This window comes from Nerophis lumbriciformis, linkage group LG15 (genome assembly GCF_033978685.3).
Source record: "Nerophis lumbriciformis linkage group LG15, RoL_Nlum_v2.1, whole genome shotgun sequence".
NCBI classification, from domain to species: domain Eukaryota; kingdom Metazoa; phylum Chordata; class Actinopteri; order Syngnathiformes; family Syngnathidae; genus Nerophis; species Nerophis lumbriciformis.
In genome coordinates this window covers 6,317,616-6,341,535 of record NC_084562.2, presented here as the reverse complement: position 1 = coordinate 6,341,535, position 23,920 = coordinate 6,317,616, and the positions used below count along the sequence as shown (strand labels likewise).

Below are 23,920 nucleotides of genomic sequence, written 5' to 3'. Positions count from 1 at the left end.
GTCCGTATTAGCTAGCTGGTCAGTGCTAACCATGAACTTACCTTGGAATAGTGATGCATTTGGTGTTGATGTTCTGGGTGGTGATGGCTTTCTCCAGCTCGTCCAGTTGCCCCGTCTTCTTCAGCTTCTTCACAAGACTTTTCACGGCTTTCTCGCACCACTTCTCCTCTTGGCCGTTCTGCTCTCCCTTCTTCCAGCCCAGAAGTCTCTTGACTATGGGGGGAGTGAAAGGCAAAATTGACATCTTTTTTTTTTTTTTTAAAGCGTACCGTTGAGTCCTTCCAGTGTCCACACGTGTCACCCGCTGGATTTAAAAAAAGCCGACAGTTGTAGTTGTTATTGAGTGGATATTTGTATGTTATTATGGTGAAAGAGTCGCATGCCAGAGTGAAATGTTGTAGTCGCGGTGAACTCAAGTCCGCCTGACTGAAGCTCAACAGCGAACTACTCGGCGATGGCAGGCTGTGGAATTAGTACCCCTCCGCCAAGAAACCTAGTCCCGAACTACACTTAATTGGTTATTTTCAGCAGACACAACACGTGTCACTCCCAAATTACGTATACACATTCACAAACGTAAAATAACTTCCAATAGTTTTTGTTTCAAAATTGTGTGCCCCAGTCTGGGTCTAATCGCTTAAATCGGCATAGTTATTTAAAGTTCAGAGTCATCCGCGGCGCTGGGTGAAATTTGCTTTGCGGTGGACGATACTGCACATTTCTCTGTCGATCCAGAAAAGATAATTTTTACTTTAACATTTTCAATACCCTTGATTGATTTTGCCTTTAATTTGTTGATAAAACATAACATTACATTATTTTAAATGGGTCATATTATACTTTTTTGTTTTTTTTACATTGAAAACACTTCCTTGTGGTCTTCAGCAGGGTTCTTAACCTTTTTGTCCTCAGGGCCCAACTTTTCCACAACAGTGGGGGTCAGGATACACTCAAATATTAACACTGAATTAGTAATCCTAATCGTATTAAATAATTATATCTAACCTACTTACAGTTTAACACTGTGTTAAATGATATGAAAGCATGTTTTAATCACAATGATTATTATTTATTTAACACACAAACCTTAGGCTTATGTCAGGCTGATTAGAATAATAAGCCCTAACCAAATATACTGCATAAGAAAGGGTTTCATAAATAACTGATGATAAATACATTTAAATAATATAATTTTTGTGCTCAAATAAATGAACTAAATCAATAATGGTTATGTTTTCTTAACTAAATTGTCAATAAAATGTAAGTGCAAATGAAAATACAGCTTCACCACTTTAGTCATATTTTTTTAGCTTAAAAAACTGTTCTATGACTCTCTGTTTGTTTGATATTGTCATTACTGCCATAAGTGGTTGGAAAGTGTATTACAACCGAGTACCTCTCCGGCAGTGGTTCTTAACCTTGTTGGAGGTACCGAACCCCACCAGTTTCATATGCGCATTCACCGAACCCTTCTTTAGTGAAAAATAAAATGTTTTGTTTTTCAAATTCAAGACAAAATTATATGTTTTTGGTAACACTTTAGTATGGGGAACATATTATAAGTAACAAAGACTTAATTTAGAGTTATTTGGATACTAGGGGAACATATTGTAAGTAATAAAGACTTAATTTAGAGTTATTTGGTTAGGGTCAGGGTTAGAGGGTTTGGGTTATAATAAGGCCGTGCCGAAAAAGGCATTAATAAGTACTTAATAATGACTTGTTAAGAGCCAATATGTTACAAATTTGAATGTTAATAAGCAACTAATTGATGGTGAATATGTTCCCCAAAGTGTTACCATGTTGTTTTACTGGTGCATAAAATGAACCGTGCATGAACATCACCTTGTTCAAAGAACAAAACCAACACAGTGCATAAACTCACAACAAAGTACACACCTGCAAACCAGTCAGCTGTTGCCGTATCCGTAATACGCCGATAGGGAGAAGTTTGTATTTACACGATGAGTCGGGTGTGTTTTGACCTCCGCCGAACCCCTGAGGCCGACTCACCGAACCCCTAGGGTTCAATCGAACCCAGGTTAAGAACCACTGCTCTAGGGAAAACAGCTGAGAAACAGATAATTTTGGCGGCCCAACAATGGGTCCCACCCTATGGTCAAGAAACACTGGTATACATAACATGTGATGGAGGTTTTTTTTTGGTATCAACATTTTGAGTAGATTATGTTTTTATAGACCATTTTCAGGCTGCTTTCTGACCGTCGCCGTTTTGTAGGCGGTCTTATTTATTTCGACAGCGCCTTTTCCCGTCATCCATGTTGTAGTTTTTCAGCACTTCAATAGCGAGTCCACTGACAAAATCGAACTATACGCTAATTTGTACTACAAATGTCAACAGTGGCGGATGCATGTGCATGTACGAGCCAGTCTGCCCCATAACAAGAGGATAAAGAAAAAGTAGGACTTTATTGACTGCAGCGCGGACTACAATGGCGGACTCGCGCAAAGCACTTTGGGTACATTTCTACCAAAAAAATTAGATATTCGCTGATGTCACATTTGGGAAAAACTTCACTAATGGGGAAAAATTCCAAATGGCTCGTTTGAAGGACGTATCGAGGAAAGCAAGATTGTTTAAAAAAATATCTCCGCCATGCCTCCATGGTTTGATTTGACATTTTTTGAGACTTATGCAGCTCCCAAATATCCAAAAACAGGTACCAGAGTCAAGAAAAGTTGGTTTTGCATATTAGGTCCCCTTTAACAATATGAGAAAATAAAACAATAGCAACAAAATAACACAATGATCCCCTTATTCGATTTTGCAATCTGCCATTGTTTGCAAGAGTGCAAAATAATGTCAACAAAAGCAAAAACTACTACAAGGGCCGCAACGGTGAATCGATTAGAAAGAAGCTTCAGTCTCTATTTTTTTTTTTACTATCATTCATCATTTAATGAGTGTAATTAATAAAATGTATCAAATCCGTACGACATGGAGAGCCAGTAACTTTAAATACGCAGACATAGTTTCTAAAATAGAGCTAACAGCGGTGTGAGGGTGCTATTATCTGTGTGGCTGCAAATAGCCAATATTTTTTATTAGTGCACACATGTTAAAGGTGCATTTCCAGTGTTAATGATGTGCTTTCAATAAAAAAAGTAGAACATTTTTTATTTAAACTATTTGTCCTAGAATACGCATTGAGGCAATAACGTGGGTTTTACTCTATTAATCAAAGAAAATAATCAATACATTACTCGATTACTAATGTAACAGAAAGCTGCAGCCCTAAAAACCACCACTGTTAGTACTATTGTAATATTATTGTCCTTTTGCGGGAAACATACTCTACTTAGCACGGTTTACCCGTCACCCTCCTGTTGAAATAGTTTCCAGTGTGTATTGATATTTTAACCTTCCATCAAAATTCTCTCCGGAGCCTTAGTATTTCTAACCCATACTTGCCAACCTTGAGAGCTCCGATTTCGGGAGGTGGGGGGGGGGCGTGGTCGGAGTGGGTTGGGGCGTGGTTGGGGGCGTGGTTAAGATGGGGGGAGTGTATTGACAGATAGAATTCACCAAGTCAAGTATTTCATACATGTATATATATATATATATATATATATATATATATATACACACATATATATATATATATATATATATATATATCTACATCCTTAAAATATGCAAACAAAACTGTGTTTGGATAATTGATACTTCAAACTTGCATAAATAAATCTTAAGGAATATAACATATCTTGGCTTCTGAGAGCTTCAAAATGTAATGAATAAAATGCTAAAGTTGTTGATAAACAAGAAATTATTTTAATAATTAAATATGGTCATTTTAAATGAATTATTATGATAATATAAAATTAATTATTTCAAATATGTTTATTTTAATTCTATGGCTGGATGTAATAAAGAGTCAGAAAAAATACAAAAAAAATACAATTAATTTTGATGTTTTTAGCAAAATATAGTAAAAAAAAATTTTTTTTTTATTTTTTTTTTTAGTTAATAAATATATTTATTTTTAGGTAAGATAAACATAATATTACAATTTGTCTCTAGTCCGGATGATTTAGTTCTTGTCAGAGGTGGGTAGAGTAGCCAGAAATTGCACTCAAGTAAGAGTACTGTTACTTTAGAGATTTATTACTCAAGTAAAAGTAAGGAGTAGTCACCCAAATATTTACTTGAGTAAAAGTAAGAAGTATGTTGTGAAAAAACTACTCAAGTACTGAGTAACTGATGAGTAACATACACACACATATCATATATATATATATGTATCATATATATATATATATATATATATATATATATATATATATATATATATATATATATATATATATACACACACATTTATATATATATATATATATATATATACACACACATTTATATATATATATATATACACACACATATATATATACAGTATATAATTTATATTTATTTATTTTGCCGTTTTTGTTTACATGTTAAAGGTGTTTTAATGAATATACAGCATGTTTAACACATATAGATTCCTTTCTTTCATGAAGACAAGAATATAAGTTGGTGTATTACCTGATTCTGATGACTTGCATTGATTGTAATCAGACACTAGTGCTGATAGCGTCCACGTTTTCAAATGGAGGAGAAAAAAAGTTCCTCCTTTCTGTCTAATACCACATGAAAGTGGTTGGTTTTTGGCATCTTATTTGTCCAGCTTTCATATTCGTTTTTATACACTTTACAAGAAATAAATTGGCGGCAAACTCCGTAGCTTGCTAGCTTGTTTGCGCTGGCTTTCGGAGACTCTTGTTTTGAAAGCGCAGGCGCGATGGAGCGGCACTTTTATTGTGAAGACAGGAACTGTGCAGTCAGTCTTTAGGCTTTTGACAGGATGTACGGTTGAAATAAAAAAGGGTCTTTTTTCCTTCACACTTTTGATTGATTGATTGAAACTTTTATTAGTAGATTGCACAGTACAGTATATATTCCGTAGAATTGACCACTAAATGGTAACACCCCAATAAGTTTTTCAACTTGTTTAAGTCAGGTCATGTGACCGCCTGGCTCTGTTTGATTGGTCCAACGTCACCAGTGACTGCATCTGATTGGTGGAACGGAGTGAACGTCACCAGTGACTGTATTTGTTGAAACGCAGGCACTATGAAGGTCTGTCTGACAGACCAAAACAAACAAAGCGTGCATTAACAGATCGATAAAAATTAGTAGCGAGTAGCGAGCTGAATGTAGATAAAAGTAGCGGAGTAAAAGTAGCGTTTCTTCTCTATAAATATACTCAAGTAAAAGTAAAAGTATGTTGCATTAAAACTACTCTTAGAAGTACAATTTATCCCAAAAGTTACTCAAGTAGATGTAACGGAGTAAATGTAGCGCGTTACTACCCACCTCTGGTTCTTGTCACCTTGTCTTCCTCCCGTCGTGAAAAAAGGCTGTCCTCACTCAGGTCCGCATGGAGCTGGAGGGGGCGTGGCCTCCAGCTCCGGCTGAAAATCGGGAGATTTTCGGGAGAATATTTGTCCCGGGAGGTTTTCGGGAGAGGCGCTGAATTTCGGGAGTCTCCCGGAAAATTCGGGAGGGTTGGCAAGTATGTTCTAACATCATCATTTTGGTGGAAACAACAGAATTTCCCATTTTTTCCATAACATGTATTTTATTTTCAAATGTCAAGTACAGTATGTTCAAATTCATTTTGTTTAGCCTGATAGCGCTCCTGTGTCCATTAGTTTATTCCCTGGGTTTTTAACTATATAAGCGACAATAACAATATATAAATATCAACACAAACAACAACACAAAAAACCTAGATATTTGTGTTTGCGTGCATTAATGTCAATCTCATCAGCTAGTATCAATTTGAATCTGGTACCGTCCTTGGTATCGATACGATCAGTCTTTGGGTCGCTGTATCTGCCCGAAGGGTGAAGTCTGTATGAAATGCAAATGCAGGAGCTGCAGCTCTATTCAAAGTGAGCAGACTGGTCAAAAGGTGGTCTTAGCAGCTGGGCAGCCGTAAAACTACTACTGATACGACTACTGCACACGCACATTACAATTTAGGAGCTGCACGCCCCTAACAGCTCATTCTGCTGCTGCCAAATGAAGCTATCAAGCTGGATTTATGCAACACTAATTACAGGGCTAATTAGCACATGCGCTATTTGCCTTCACAAGAAATCAAATGTATAAATGCACCATGAACCTGTCCTGCATGTTGATCTGACAGAATAAATACAATTTAAAATATGAATTTAAACAATCCTCGAACACTGGAAAAATAAAATGTTTCCCTTTGCGCGCTTCCTAAAATGACAATAAAAAAAATAATAATGTAAATGCATTATTTACTATTTAGATAAAATTCCTACTTTTGTCATGTTCCTGGGTTTTCACGCAATGGTCAGAGATTCTGTTTTGTTACAATTTATCTTGAGGAAATGTGAGGACAACAAGTTTTTGATAGAGGACACACATTCCAGGAAGTCATATAAAAACAACTCCACTAGTTTTATGAAGTAGTGAAATACTAATGTGCAGCACTTACTTTGGAGAGTGGACTTCTACGGTATTTCCTTTCAGCTGTTTCTCCATCAAACACACCATCAGCAGCTTTTCCATACTTTCATGGATGAATGCCTGCCATTTGGATATTATTTTAACATAAATGTTATATATTGTATATATGATATAAACATATAATATATCAGTATATAGTCTATACTGTACATATATTATGTAAATATTACGTATATATGTTATATTTTATATTGCTTTTAGTCTATTTTATACCTGCATTGTCCTTTCCATCTTTTCCATCATTTGTAACTGAGCTACTGTGTGGAACAATTTCCCTTGTGGATCATTAAAGTTTGTCTAAGTCTAAATCTAAGTCTAAACTAATTCGGCTTCAGTATATGAGCCATGCGTCATGTACGAGCCCTTCTGCCCCACAACAAGAGGATAAAGAAAAAAGTAGGACTTTATTGACTACAGCGCGGACTACAATGGCGGACTCGTGCAAAGCACTTTGGGTACATTTCTACCAAAAAATGTAGATATCCGCTGATGTCACAGTTGGGGAAAAACATCACTAATGGGGCAAAAATTCCAAACGGCTCGTTTGAAGGACGTATGGAGGAAGGCAAGATATTAAAAAACACACAAAAAAAGTACAATTTAGATAAAATTTCCACTTTTGTCATGTTCCTGGGTTTTCACGCAATGGTCAGAGTTTCGGTTTTTGTTAGAATTTATCTAGAGGACATTTGAGGACAAGTTTTTGATAGAGGATACACATTCCAGGAACTCATATAAAAACAACTACACTAGTTTTATGAAGTAGTGTAATAATGATGTGCAGCATTTACTTTGGAGAGCGGACTTCTACGGTATTTCCTTTCAGCTCCATCAAACACGCCATCAGCAGCTTTTCCATATTTTCATGGATAAATGCCTGCCGTTTGGATATTATTTTAACATAAACTAATTCGGCTTCACTATGGTGCAGACAAGCAATGACACGCTCGAATCGCTTCGTCGAATTGTCAACACGCTCAGTCATGTTTTTGATGATTTATTTCTTTAATTCAATGAATATCATCCGCTTCTCTTTCTCAGTACTGTCCTTCACTCATAATTTCTTCCTTCCCATGCTTGGAAAAACAAAGTCATGTCGATCTCTAGCTATAAGCTAATACTAGCGAGTAAGACCAAAATGATCAATGTGACGTTTGCTACGCCAACTAATGGCGGGGATGCTGGTAACTCCGATTTTTGCTTGCAACTTAAAGCACAACATTTAGCCCAGAGACTGCTCTTATCTCAAAACACTCTTAAGTTGAGGTACTATCTTTATCAGATTTAGTACTAAAAAACCCAAACACACAGAAATGCAAGCAAATGGCACCAATATACCAGTAATACATACAGTTGAATATTATATTGCGCAATCTTTGTAAGCCTTTTTTTTGTATTCTTTATTGTTATATGTATTATATTATTTCCAGCAGTAATTGCAGCTGTGATAAAAGACAGAGAGACCAATATAGGATACATACAAGCTCAACAAGTGGAGTCAAAGCAGCAGATGTGCAAAAGAGTGTGCTGCACAGCTGATGTCTGCACAGTGAAAGTGATAGTGGGTTTGGCAGTTAAACTGCTTTTGTTGTTGAACTTCAAAAGGGAGACTTTTATTGCGTTCAAGAAGAGTTTCCTAAAAGAGTTGTTAAACTGTGACTGCTCATAGTAAAGGAGGCCTACACTTGCTGGGATTCAATTTCCACATAAAATGTAAAATATGATTCTACAGGAAGAATGCACATGTTGCATTGTGGAATAATGCCAAATGAGTTGAAAACTGAAAGAGCAACCACTTCCTCTTTCTCTGAGGCACTCCCACGGTCAAAAGGGTATTCTTGTGCATTGGAGAAGAGCAAGGCTTTAATCAGTGCCCCCACGGACAGTTCACAGTCATACAAAAATAGTTGCATCGACCTGCGGGTTACATTTTGGTATGTGTGGACGGCCACGTTGACCTCCCCCCAAGCAGCCCCCACCAATCTGTGTCACAGTGCGTCGTTTGTGCTAAAAATACAGCTGGCTCTCAGCTCAGGCGGACAAACTCTTTGCTTTTATCTATTTTGGGCGCGCAGCGTACAGGTATGTCTTTTTAGATCTGCTAAGGTCATGTATGGTTCTTCATTTAGCCTAATACACACATATAAATATGTTTATTTTTCAACTGCTTGTTGACATGCAAATATGTTCTTTCAATTCATCAAACAGTTTTATGTGAGGATTTTTTATTGAGGGGTGGTTTTTGAACTCTGGCACATTTCCTTTTTTTAATGCAGGGGTGTCCAAAGTCCAGTTTAAGGGCCATTTGTGAACCCTAACCTTTTTTCTTTTTTTTTAAAGATGACAATAAAAAACAGCCTGCATCAGACATTAGGAATGACAATTGAAAAGACAAAGTAATAAAAATATATACAGTACAGGCCAAAAGTTTGGACACAACTTCTCCTTATTCAATGCGTTTTCCTTATTTTCATGACTATTTACATTGTAGATTGTCACTGAAAGCATCAAAACTACGAATGAACACATGTGGAGTTATGTACTTAACAAAAAAAGGTGAAATAACTGAGAACATGTTTTATACCCTAGTTTCTTAAAAATAGCCACACTTTGCTCTGATTCCTGCTTTGCACACTCTTGGCATTCTCTCGATGAGCTTCAAGCACTCCTGTGAAGTGAAAACCATTTCAGCTGACTACCTCTTGAAGCTCATTGAGAGAATGCTAAGAGAGTGCAAAGCAGAGCAAATAGCAAAAGGGTGGCTATTTTGAAGAAATTAGAATATAAAACATGTTTTCAGTTCTTTCACCTTTTTTTGTTAAGTACATAACTCCACATGTGTTCATTTATAGTTTTGATGCCACTCTACAATGTAAATAGTCATGAAAATAGAGAAAACACATTGAGAAGCTGTGTCCAAACTTTTGGCCTGTACTGTATATAAAAAATGGCCATGTAAATGTTATTTACAGGAATAATAAAACATTTAGCAACTTGTATTTACTCAAAAATAGTTTTTTCTGTATTATTTCTTTTTTTTTTCTTTTTTTTTTACAATAATTCAACCTTAAAAAAAGTAATTCAATGTCTTGTATTGAAATTAAAGTTGCAAGGAAAAAAAGGTGTTTGCTCTGAAAATAGGACATCCAGGTTACATTTGAATAAAATTACAAATTTAACGAATATTATTGACACCAAATATTGTATTAACCAATTTAATTTCACACGTTAACTTTCTACAATCCTCGATAAAAAAAATATTTTTTAAATAAGCAGAATTTATAAGATTTTATCGATTTAAAAAAAAAAAGATTAGCCAAAAATGATTTGTTATTTATATTTATTTTCAATTGTAGATTAGAAAACTTAAAAAAAAAAGAAATCAAATATCTAAGAAAATAAAAGCATGCATTAGAAAATTATATGAAGGATAATGTTGACCACACTTGAAGGAAAAACAATTGAACAATTTTTTTCTATATTATATTATTTTTCTTATATTCAGGAATCATTTCAATAAAATTACACATTTTATTGACTTAAAAAATAGTATTAACCAAAAATATGTACGTATATATATATATATGTATATACATATACTTTTATTAATGCATATTTTTTTGTACAATTGTAGATTATTTTTTTTATAAAATGACGAATTCAACACATTTTACTGACTCAACAAAATGTATTAGCCCGTAATTTTTTAAAACTATAATATATATATATATATATATATATATATATATATATATATATATATATATATATATATATATATATATATATATATATATATATATATTTCTAAAAGTAATTAAACGTTTTTTCTTAAAATAATTTTGATAAAATGAGTAATTAAACACATTTTATAGGCTCCAAAAAAATTATGAGCCAGAAATTATTTGTATTATTTTTCTACGATTGCAGATGATAATTTGGGTGTTTTCATGGGGAATTATTTTTGCTGTATGTAAACATTGGATAGTCAAGAATCATTTTGACAACAATAATACTTCAACACATTTTATTGACCAAAAAGATGATCAGCCAGAAACTTGGTAAGTGTTTTTAACAATTGTGCAATAGAAAACCTAAAAAAAAAAAAAAAAAAAAGTAATCCAAGGTCTATGACAACAAAAGCATGCATTAAAACATTATACAGGATATTAAGGACCAAACCAATTGAAAAGTAATCCAAAAAAAGTATTTTGCTATGTTAATATGATATAGTTTTAGTTTTTTTTAGTAATTTTTATTGACTCAATAAAATGTATTAGTCAGAAATTATTTGGTATTTTTTTACTATTACAGATTACATTTTTTTTTCAAAGTAATCAAATGTCTATTCTAAAAATAACACAAAAAGAGCCTGCATCATACAATTATGAAGGATGATTAGAATGTATTTTTAGGTAATTTTTTTGCAGTATAAATTGAATAGTCAATAATAATTTCGATAACATTAGTAATTTAACACATTTTATTGACTGATATTTTTTTACGATTGGAGATCTTTAACAAATAAACCAATATCTACTTTGTAGTTGACTTTGACCCCCCTCCTGACCCCCAAAAAATAAACAAAAAATCTCTGAAAACATGTATTGATCTAAATAATGTTTGTATAGTATTTGAATAGTCAAGGAATGTATCAAATAATTAAAGAAACTGACAACAAGGTACTGGCCTATATTTCACTGCTAAGCATATGTTGATGTACAGATTGGTTTGAACATGTTTTACAAACAAAAATGTGAAACATATTCAAGTGGCCGCCGCATCCTTTCATTTTTCTGCATCCACCCTGGGTGGAAAAAGTTTGGACAGGCCCGCTCTGATGGCATGGCAGGTTGCAAGAGAGTGTTGCCATGTGTCACACAACGAGGCCCCTGTCGACTGTTTACGCCCCCCCCCCCCCGGGGGGGACGCGACTGCAGGCCAAGACGGCCGGTTTGTTTTGGAGCCTGAGACAGGGCGGATATGGGGATGCAGGATGGGGGGATGGGATTACAGATGGGCCGCACTAGACAGGAGGGGAGGGTGGGAAGGGTATTACGGAGGTAAAGATGGGGGGGGGCTACTATGAGAAGAATTGCTGAGCACAAAAGACTTGTCAGCAAGACTGAATGGGCAGTGAGCACATACAATCCGATGGATGATAATGACATTGTGTGCGTCTGCCCTCAAGAGACCTGGTCCTAAATTTGTGTGTGTGCGTGTGTGTGTGTGTGTGTGTGGATGTGTGTGTGCGCGTGGACGGGGTTGTGGGGTTTATAGTGTGTGATGTCAGCTGTTGTCCCAAAGGAGAAGGGTCGAGAAGAGTCAAAATCAGGTTTATGAGAGTTACTCAAGGACCCGCATGTCGTTGATTAATATTTTTAAAGTGTATCTCATAATTACGCTCTACAAGTTGACATCATTTTGCAGTGATGCATCAACACAACTGATATGAATTCAAACAAAATGTATAATTAATTTAAGAGGTTCAAAAAATATGGCATATCCCATTTGGGAAATATATAAATACTACTTGCATTGTACCTCATTTTCAAGGGCTGAAAATTTAGGTATAAATGCGATACCAAGTAGATAAAGGACCAGTATTGCTGATATCAGTAATCATTTATACCGATACTTTTTACTTCAAGTTCTTCAAAATTGTTGAGTGATTTTGCACCTGGGGATAGGTTGATTGGCAAAACTAAATTGGCCCTCGTGTGTGAATGTGAGTGTGAATGTCGTCTGTCTATCTGTGTTGGCCCTGTGATGAGGTGGCGACTTGTCCAGGGTGTACCCCACCTACAGGCCAAATGGAGCTGAGATAGGCTCCAGCACCCCCCGCAACCCCGAAAGGGACAAGCGGTAGAAAATGGATGGATGGATGCATTTTGTGATGATTTTGTGTGCCCCTTAATTTCTGGATCATGATTGTAATAAGAATACATCAGACACAAATTTTAGACACCACAAAAAATGGTGCACCACACCAATGATTGGGGGGGGTTGTAGCACAGTTGCCAATCAAACTGCTTTACTGCAAGGTCGGCCGCCGCCGCCGCCTCCTTCCTGAAGCTTCTTTTTGGAACTACCTCAGGTTGAAAAATGTTCCCAAGAAGAGTGTTGTCAATTGTTTTAAGCCAATAAACCTGCTCAGTGGCCTTGTGGTGAGACTGGAAGGTCATGAGTTCAAACCCCGGCCATATCATACCAAAGGCTATAAAAATGGGATCCATTGCCTCCCTGCTTGGCACTCAGAATCAAGGCTTGGAATTGGGGGTTAAATCACCAAATGATTCCCGAGTGCGGCCCCCGCTGCTGCTCACTGTTCCCCTCACATCTCAGGGGGTGAAAATGGGGATGGGTCAAATGCAGTGGACACATTTCACCACACCTAGTGTGTGTGTGACGATCGTTGGGACTTAAACTTTCCTAATTTAAAACCCAATGTACCAGCAAGGCATGGAGTGAAATTTAGTATAGAACAGCCTCCATGCTAACAGTTAGCATGTCATTATTTTACAGTAGATATTCAAAATGCAATTATGCACATGGCATGACATCATACCATGTGCATATTGAATTTAATGGAATTGCCTTGGCACTGTAGGTACTAAAGCTATATTGCTAGTTGTTAGCATGCTAACTGTTAGTATGTCAGCATTTTAGCTATTATATAGATGTGAAAATGCAAATATGTACATGGCATTATGTAAGAATTGCCTTGCCATTTCTGGTATTTTGTGCTATCTTGCTATTTGCTAGCATGCCGACCGTGAGCATGCTAACTGTTAGTATATCAGCGCTTTAGCTGTAATTTACTAATGTCAAAATACAAACATGTGCATGGCATGATGTAAGAACTGCCTTAGCACTTTTGGTGCTTATGTAACCGGTGGTCTTTTCCTCTGCGTTGTGTAGAATTGAATGAACACGACCGACACCATGGATTGCTGCTCAGCTCCATTTTACTGACAATACAGAGAATACAAATGTTGTCAAAATCTTTCTGCCATCGTCAGCCCCTACACAAATATAATAATACAAAACAAGAAATAGTGAACTTTAAGTTCTTAACGAAACAATAAATGCACTTTTCTGTCGTGGCATGGACGCCTACTTCTCCCGTTATCGTGGACAAAATGGAAAGAATCCACCGAATATAAAGAGACAGCAATTATTGCAGTAGGAGGGACAACGAGACAATCAATCAATCAATCAATGTTTACTTATATAGCCATAAATCACGAGTGTCTCAAAGGGCTGCACAAGCCACAACGACATCCTCGTCTCAGATCCCACATCAGGGCAAGAAAAAACTCAACCCAATGGGATGACAATGAGAAACCTTGGAGGGGACCGCAGATGTGGGGACCGCAGATGTGGGGACCGCCCCCTGGGCGACCGGTGCAATGGACGTCGAGTGGATCTAGTTCAGGGGTCGGCAACCCACGGCTCTTTGATCACTCTGATGCGGCTCAGCTGCATACTTGCCAACCCTGTTGGTGCTTCAGTGCTCCTCCCGAAAATCTCCCGGGGCAACCATTCTCCCGAATTTCACCCGGACAACAATATTGGGGGCGTGCCGTGATGGCACTGCCTTTAGCGTCCTCTACGACTTGTCGTCGCGTCCGCTTTTTCACCATACTAACTGCGTGCCGGCCCAGTCACATGTTGTATGCGGCTTCTGCATGCACACGTAAGTGACTGCAAGGCATACTTTATCAACAGCCATACAGGTTACACTGAGGGTGGCCATATAAACAAGTTTAACACTGTTACAAATATGCGCCACACTGTGAACCCACACCAAACAAGAATGACAAACACATTTCGGGAGAACATCCGCACCGTAACACAACTTAAACACAACAGAACAAATACCCAGAATCCCTTGCAGCCCAAACTCTTCCGGCCTACAATACACCCCCCCCCCCCCCCTCCCCCCACTACCACCAACCCCCCCTATCCTGCTGGGTGCTAACTTTAGCATTTTGCATATTACATTCGGATTTACCACTTTAACAGCGGTCTATTTAAGCATGAGATAATCCCATGTTATCACAATGTGTCCGTGTAGATTGCCAGCATGCTAGCTGTTAACCATGTTGGCACTTGCATTTTAAAAACAGGTTAAAAGGTTAGCAACTGGTATCGGGAGCATTCAAAAGTTCCACTGGAATTTATAATAATAATAATAATGGATTAGATTTTATATCGCGCTTTTCTATTATTCGATACTCAAAGCGCTCACAGAGAAGTGGGAACCCATCATTCATTCACACCTGGTCATACTTGCCAACCTTGAGACCTCCGATTTCGGGAGGTTGGGGGTGGGGGGCGTGGTCGGGGGTGGGGCGGGGCGTGGTTGGGGGCGTGGTTAAGAGGGGAGGAGTATATTTACAGCTAGAATTCACCAACTGGATTATTTCATTCATATATGTATGTATATATATATATATATATATATATATATATATATATATATATATATATATATATATATATATATATATATATGTATGAAATACTTGACTTTCAGTGAATTCTAGCTACCGGTATATATATATTTATTTATTTTATTATATATATAAATAAAAGAAATACTTGAATTTCAGTGTTCATTTATTTACACATATACACACACATAACACTCATCTACTCATTGTTGTACTTGAAAGTACAATGCAATACAATGCCGGGGCAATGGCACCTATCAAATACACAGTAATGAAAACACAGTTGTTCTACTAACTGTACTGTGTGTTATGAGAATAGAGTATGTGTGTGTGTGTGGCCCTTTAATAGGTGACAACATGTGAGGTGAGTGACGTCAGTGAGTGTGTGGGCGAGAGAAGAGAGGGACCGTAGCGTGAGTGCGGGGAGGTACTAGTTGGTTTTGTGTTGGATTGGCTGTGTGCAAGCAATCAATAAAGCAAGATTTGCAACTAATCGCTGGACTCATCATTCACCCTAAAGTCGTCCGCTGTGGAGACCCACTGCTGGGTAAGGTGAAAGGTGTTGCCCCGAGCATACATCGGCCCTGGAGAAGTGTCTCCCCTGCGCTCTTAGACTATGGTCTCGTTCTTCTGCTTCGTCTCCTTGTGTACGCACACTGGACTCAGGTCTGCATGGAGCTGGAGGGGGTGTGGCCTCCAGCTCCGGCTGAATTCCGGGAGATTTTCGGGAGAAAATTTCTTCCGGGAGGTTTTCGGGAGAGGTGCTGAATTTCGGGAGTCTCCCGGAAAATCCAGGAGGGTTGGCAAGTATGCACCTGGTGGTGGTAAGCTATATTTGTAGCCACAGCTGCCCTGGGGTAGACTGACGGAAGCGAGGCTGCCAGTTTGCCCTCCGTCAACCACCATTCATTCATTCATCATTCATTCACCAGTGTGAGCGGCACCGGGGGCAAGGGTGAAGTGTCCTTCGGCAGGACACTTCACCCTATAGAGGCGGGGTGCGAACCTGCAACCCTCAGGTTCCTGGCACGGCCGCTCTACCCACTACGCCATACCGCCCCTTTATGGTCTCCCAGCCAGTAACTATTAAATTGACCTGTGTAGAAGTTCCATCCATCTATTTTCTACCGCTTGTCCCTTTTTGGGGTCGCGGGGGGTGCCGGAGCCTATCTCAGCTGCATTCGGGCGGAAGGCGGGGTACACCCTGGACAAGTCGCCACCTCATCGCAGGGATAGACAGATAGACAGACAACATTCACACTCACATTCACACACTAGGGCCAATTTTAGTGTTATTAATCAACCTATACCCAGGTGCATGTCTTTGGAGGTGGGAGGAAGCCAGAGGGAACCCACGCAGTCACGGGGAGAACATGCAAACTCCACACAGAAATATCCCGAGCCCGGGATTGAACGCAGGACTTCTCAGGACCTTAGTTTTGTGAGGCACATGCACTAACCGCTGTTCCACCGTGCTGCCCTGTGTAGAAGTGAATTCCTTTATTTGAAGTACAGCTCTAAACACAGTGAAACATAAAATGTACCTCTTTGTGTGTTTGAGCAAAACATAATTGATACAAGTGAGTGTTTGTCAAGTATTTTTATGAGTCTCGACAACTCAGGGAACGGATACCTTATAAAAGTGTTGTCACGGGAGGCCTCTGCTCCAACATGACACTGAGTTTTCTCTTGCAGAAAGCCATCAGTCATTCAGTTGTACCCACGGCATCATCACTGGTGAACGTACACACAAACACACACATTCACCAATGCAACCTGCACCTTCATCCTCACTCAGTTAGTGACGCGCTTCCCGCTCTTTCACTTTTGTTTACACTCACTGCCCACTTGAGCATTGGTGTGTGTAAATCTTTGTTTAACCTTTGAGCAACCATCGAGGAAACAATTCTCAGTTCATGGGTCTTTGGTGACAATTTCTACGAAACGGCAAACTGTTGCACAACAGTGTGTGCTATGAATAACAGGAAGACAGACACGTTTCCTTCTTACTGTAATGGCCTGTCACTCAACGAGGTCCCCAGCTGCAGCTTGTATAAATGTATCATGCACATGTCAGGAGCTGTTCATTACCATTGCCTGACAAAGTTACTATGAGATCACTTTCAGATATTGTGAAGCATTTAGTAACGTGATACACACACATAAACACTCTATGCCATGTGTGGAGCCCACTAGGGGTAGGTGGGTATTTAGTGGTACGCCAAAGAATCACTTAATCAAATATTCAAACACAGTGTCACTGTTCAAACTGAGTGTAATGTTACAATGGCCAAAAATATTAAATACACTTGTTAAATAAATCCTCTTCCTTGTTTTTAACAAGTATTTAGGCCTACTACGCTACTGTTTTTTAATGTTGGTCATAGGGTTGTCTCGATACCAATATTTTGGTACTGTTACCGGTACCAAAATGTATTTTGATACTTTTCGATACTTTTCTAAATAAAGAGGACCACAAAAAATGGCATTATTGATTTTATTTTAACAAAAAATCTTAGGGTACATTAAACATAGGTTTATTATTGTGCCCTTAAATAAAATAGTGAACATACTAAACAGCTTGTCTTTTAGTAGTAAGTAAGAAAACAAAGGCTCCTAATTTGTCTGCTGACGTATCGTGTCATTTCTCATTCTATTATTTTGTCAAAATTATAAAGGACATATGTGGGCTCTGTACCGAGGATGTCGTTGTGGCTTTGAGACACTTGTGATTTAGGGCTATATAAATAAACATTGATTGACATTGATTGATTGAAGCTGTAAAAAATTATTATTAATACACTTGTTAATTTACTGTTAATATCTGGTTATTTTCCGTTTCAACATGTTCTATCTACACTTCTGTTAAAATGTAATAATCACTTATTCTTCTGTTGTTTGGATAATTTACATTAGTTTTGGATGATACCACAAATGTAGGTATCGATCCGATACCAAGTAGTTACAGGATCATACATTGGTCATAATTTAAGTTCTCCTGTGTCCAGGGATGTATTTCCTGAGTTTATGAGTTTTTCTTTTGGTTATGTCTCCCAAGTAGACAGACTCGTTTGATGGCAGTGTGTTAAAGAAAATAAAAATGAAAGTGAAAAGTGCAGTTGTAGATAGTAGATGCTAGTTTCAATTTAAGGAAGTGCACCCCCTCACTCTAATATAGCTTCCTGCATGCATGGCACATGTGTGGTCTGGTTGTGTGTGATACAATATATACAATACCAAACAGTATCACTGGAATTTTCCCTTTAGGGATTATAATCTGAACATTAAAATAACTTAAATACATTTTAATTCTTCAAAATATAAAGGTCTACAAATTTGAGACTGAATATATTTCAGACTTTTTGGCAAGAAGGAATGTAAAATAGAAAACAGCCAATGTAAAATGAAGTAAAAAGACAAAATTATAAAAGTGGTTTAATTATACCATTTATGTTCATGTGTATTTTTGTGTTTACATTTTAAAAAGTTAAAGTTAAAAGTTAAAGTACCAATGATTGTCACACACACACACTAGGTGTGGCGAGATTATTCTCTGCATTTGACCCATCACCCTTGATCACCCCCTGGGAGGTGAGGGGAGCAGTGGGCAGCATCGGTGGCCGCGCCCGGGAATCATTTTGGTGATTTAACCCCCAATTCCAACCCTTGATGCTGAGTGCCAAGCAGGGAGGTAATGGGTCCCATTTTTATAGTCTTTGGTATGACTCGGCCGGGGTTTGAACTCACAACCTACCGATCTCAGGGCGGACACTCTAACCACTAGGCCACTGAGTAAATTATGTGTTTTCTTGCATCTTATACACATTTCCCATTGTCTAATTAATAGTTATTGTTAATTTATATTTACCGGTACATTTTTATTCAAAATAATCTATGTGTTCCAAACTGTGTAATTTTTTATTTACTATTAGTACTTGCGTAACCCGCCTGGTCCAGCCTCTGCTTCCGTTCTGCCCGGGTCTCGAACCTGTGTCCTCCTAATGACAGTGCATGCGAGAGCAACCCAGCGCAAACTGTTAAAGGGCCCCATAATTGGCACTTATTTCATAGTCCTGGACCTAAAAGTGACGTGTACAGGTAAAATTCCCCCTCTAAATAGACTCAGTAGTGATTTTAAGCTTGTTTTCTAACAAGTTTCAGCATATTTTGGTATGCCAACTTTTAGCTCCAAAATGTGGGCGGGCCTGCATCAGCCTGCTGACGTCATTTGATATTGTGCAATAATGCCTTGATCTACTAAATCTTTTGTGTGTATTAAAACACATGCAAACTTTTTAGCTCAGGCAAAGCTGATCTACTAAACTTGTGTGCAAAGGGTTGCATCTCTTACTGTAGGTGAGCAGAATAAGGAGGGTGTCTGTCTTCATGGATATGCAGAATATTTGCTGATTATCAGCCACAATACTGGGAGAAGAAAATGCAAATATAATCATTCAGCATGCACAATGTGATCTATCTAGGCTGAAACTTTTGTGAGGGCGCTATTTTGTTAAATATACATTATATTGCCAAAAGTATTTGACCACCCATCCAAATAATCAGAATCAGGTGCCCTAATCACTTGACCCGGCCACAGGTGTATAAAATCAAGCACTTAGACACGGAGACTGTTTCTACAAACATTTGTGAAAGAATGGGCCGCTCTCAGGAGCTCAGTGATTTCCAGCGTGGAACTGTTATAGGATGCCACCTGTGCAACAAATCCAGTCGTGAAATTTCCTCGCTCCTAAATATTCCAAAGTCAACTTTCGGCTTTATTATAAGAAAAAGGAAGAGTTTGGGAACAACAGCAACTCAGCCACGAAGTGGTAGGCCACGTAAACTGACAGAGAGGGGTGCAAAGAAGTCGCTTACTTTCTGCACAGTCAGTTGCTACAGAGCTCCAAACTTCATGTGACCTTCCAATTAGCCTACGTACAGTACGCAGAGATCTTCATGAAATGGGTTTCCATGGCTGAGCAGCTGCATCTAAACCATACATCACGAAGTCCAATGCAAAGCGTCGGATGCAGTGGTGTAAAGCACGTCGCCACTGTATTCTAGAGCAGTGGAGACGCCTTCTCTGGCCTGATGAATCACGCTTTTCCATCTGGCAATCTGATGGGCGAGTCTGGATTTGGAGGTTGCCAGGAGAACGGTAAATTTCGGACTGCATTGTGCCGAGTGGGAAATTTGGTGGAGGAGGTAATATGGTGTGGGGTTGTTTTTCAGGAGCTGGGCTTGGCCCCTTACTTCCAGTGAAAAGAACTTTGAATGCTCCAGGATACCAAAACATTGTGGACAATTCCATGCTCCCAACCTTGTGGTAACAGTTTGGAGCGGGCCCCTTCCTCTTCCAACATGACTGTGCACCAGTGCACAAAGCAAGGTCCATAAAGACATGGATGACAGAGTCTAGTGTGGATGAACTTGACTGGCCTGCACAGAGTCCTGACCTGAACCCGATACAACACCTTTGGGATGAATTAGAACAGAGACTGAGAGGCAGGCCTTCTCGACCAACATCACTGTGTGACCTCACCATTGCGCTTTTGGAAGAATGGTCAAAAATTCCTATAAACATACTCCGCAACCTTGTGGATAGCCTTCCCAGAAGAGTTGAAGCTGTAATAGCTGCAAGAGGTGGACCAACATCATATTGAACCCTATGGGTTAGGGATGGAATGGCACTTCAAGTTCATATGTGAGTCAAGGCAGGTGGCCAAATACTTTTGGCAATATACTGTATGTGCAAACTGACACAGTTACACACACGGCGGTGAGAAAAAGAGGTGATCGCGCTGCAAAGGCAGACGATGGACAAAGAATCCTACGTCCTACGTGTGTGTGGAAACATATTTGGACTGTGATAAAAATAATAGACACATCGTCAATATCATTTTATCATTTTATAACTGCTGGATGACTAAAGGCGCTGAATAAAGATGATCGAATGGATGCGTTTTGGTGTCTTCTGGTGTTTGTTTTTTTAATACCGTTCGTTTAGGAAATATATTATTATAATGTATCTCATAAATGAAAAAATGTCTTGTGATAAGCATTACATTGTGTTTGGATCATTGCAGACGCATGAATGCTCTGCCGTGTTCTGATGGTCTAAAATTGTGATTCTATATTGTAGAAAAGGTGTCATATATTATAGCTGTGTGCTGCTAGTTGGAGAGCATAATAACATGAATGCGGAGGGAAATGAGTGTTTGTATGGGCCCATAATGACTGTAGTACACGTACAATTTCCATTTAAATAGGGAGATCTGCACCAATTTGGCACTTGTTATCTGTTGTAGACATAGTCTTAGTAGATCAGGCCCTATGTTATTTGGTAGCATCTTCTGTCACGGGTGCAGAGATAGCAGGTGGAATACAGGTAAAACTAATTTAATAGTCACAGGAAGCAGGGAACAAACAAAAACAGCACACTGAGCATCAGTGTAGAAAGTACAATGGGTTAGGGTTAGAATCCGAGTGGAATCAGGTGTGCTGACAGGACATGGAACAGAAAGTAAAGGCGCTTCAAAACACAGAGCCCAAACAGGAGATACAGGACAGGAAGTGATTATAAAAACAGGAAGTAGAAACTATAAATAACACTGGACAGGAATTAAAAAACACCAAAACACAGGAAAACCCAAACATGACCAAACTGTCAGGAGCATATTTTTGTGTAGAATTTGAAGGAATTATCAAATATGGTTGCCAGATGCATTGCTGCAGGTTGTAGCAATACAGCTAAAGATGGGGTCAGCCTGCATACCTTTCCAAATTATGAGGATATGAGAAAAGCATTGACATTTTCAGTCAAATTGACCAATGTGAAATAAGACAGAGCCAACAGGAAGAAGGCAATTTTCAGCGATAATTTTATTGATTCTGACCTCGAAGGTCTGAGTTTGGAGAAAAAAGAAAAAAAGAATCAAGCTAAATGTGATCCCGAAAATCAGGAAGGCCCTCAGGGGAGTAAGACATGCGGAAAAACGTAGAAAGAAGAGCGGACTTAGCACTAAAAAATGAGAGATAAAGAAGGTACTGTATGTCCCTAGTATTTTATTTTGCGTCCTTTTCTACTGATGTTTTCATCAAGATGCATGAGGAAATGCTGAAAGAGCATTAGAAAACCCAGGCTATGGTGTCTATGGAAGAGGAGATTATTTCATATTTATAATGTTAGCCATATCAGTTTTGAAGTAATGGATGACGAAAACATGCAATTACAGTAAGTGATCAAAATAACAGTTTTTGTATTCCTTTTGTATTCCAAGTACAGTTAGTTATCTACCGGTTACTCAAAAACTAATTGATATTATGGTTAATGACTGCCAGATTCATTTTCAGGAGCAAACAGTGCATCAAGAGAACTTGTTAGTGACATGTTGGTCATGTGGACCCTGTGGATCCTTTAAAGGGTAAGTTTTTTTTAGGGAATTTTGGAATCATTCACAATCCCTATGTGAAACAAGAACACACATATTTTAAATTGTTTTGTGTATTCTAAATTGTAAAATGCAGCTCGTACTAGATGGCTAACAATCGATTGCACTCATAAAGCCCTCTAAAAACATTCAAAAACTGCTAATAACCAAGTACTAGCGACGTTGTTATTTTAAGCACTAACACTATTCGGCCTTCGTTACATAAACAATTTTAGCAGCGAACATTTCAATTTTAATAACTTTTTTTTTTTTTTTTTTTTTTTTACTTATTCATGAACATTAGCAATGTTCCCTCTAATTTTTCATGTGTTTGAGCAAACGCTAAAACTTCCTGGACCACGTGTGAGCAACAGCCGACATGCACACTGTGGCCATACTAGCATCACACCTGTCCCAAACCTGACCTAATAACAAGTTAAATGTTTGATGATAATAATCACATGACAGCTGTCATTTTCATGAGATTATTTTCTAATATAGGTGATTCGGCCCATAAACAATGAAAATAACAAACACAATCTTGTTTTTCATGAACTATTGATTAGTATTGTATGTCTGGGTGGAGGTCCTACTTTGGAAATAATGTGTAACCCATTCAGAGATCACATTTCTTTACCCTTTAAACATTCTCATGTTGTACAATGAGATGTAAGCATGGTATAAAGTGTACATTGCTGTAACTTTCTTTAACTTTTTGTTACTATTTATTAGAGATGTCCGATAATATCAGGCTGCCGATATTATCGGCCGATAAATGCTTTAAAATGTGATATCGGAAATTATCGGTATCGGTTCGGAAATTATCGGTATCGGTTTCAAAAAGTAAAATTTATGACTTTTTAAAACGCCGCTGTACGGAGTGGTACTCGGGCCTAGGGAGAAGCACAGAGCGCCAATAAATCTTAACGGCACTGCCTTTGCGTGCCGGTCCAATCACATAATATCTACGGCTTTTCACACACACAAGTGAATGCAAACGTACTTGGTCAACAGCCATACAGGTCACACTGAGGGTGGCCGTATAAACAACTTTAACACTGTTACAAATATGCGCCACAATGTGAACCCACACCAAACAAGAATGACAAACACATTTCGGGAGAACATCCGCACCGTAACACAACATAAACACAACAGAACAAATACCCAGAACCCCTTGCAGCACTAACTCTTCCGGGACGCTACAAACGTACACCCCCCGCTACCCACCCCCCCCCCCCCCACCCCCGCAACCCCGCCCACCTCAACCTCCTCATGCTCTCTCAGGGAGAGCATGTCCCAAATTCCAAGCTGCTGTTTTGAGGCATGTTAAAACAAATATTGCACTTTGTGACTTCAATAATAAATATGGCAGTGCCATGTTGGCATTTTTTTCCATAACTTAAGTTGAATTATTTTGGAAAACCTTGTTACGTTGTTTAATGCATCCAGCGGGGCATCAC

General features: G+C 38.4%; 1 protein-coding gene across 1 annotated transcript in view; it reads right to left on the bottom strand.

The window, feature by feature from the left end:
- Nucleotides 1-23,920, bottom strand: part of LOC133615980 (mothers against decapentaplegic homolog 3-like) — an 88,284-nt gene that overhangs the window by 51,409 nt on the left and 12,955 nt on the right. The window contains exon 4 of the mRNA XM_061974928.1: nt 42-213. Coding sequence (XP_061830912.1) covers nt 42-213 — 172 coding nt within the window. The remainder of the gene's footprint in view (nt 1-41; nt 214-23,920) is intronic.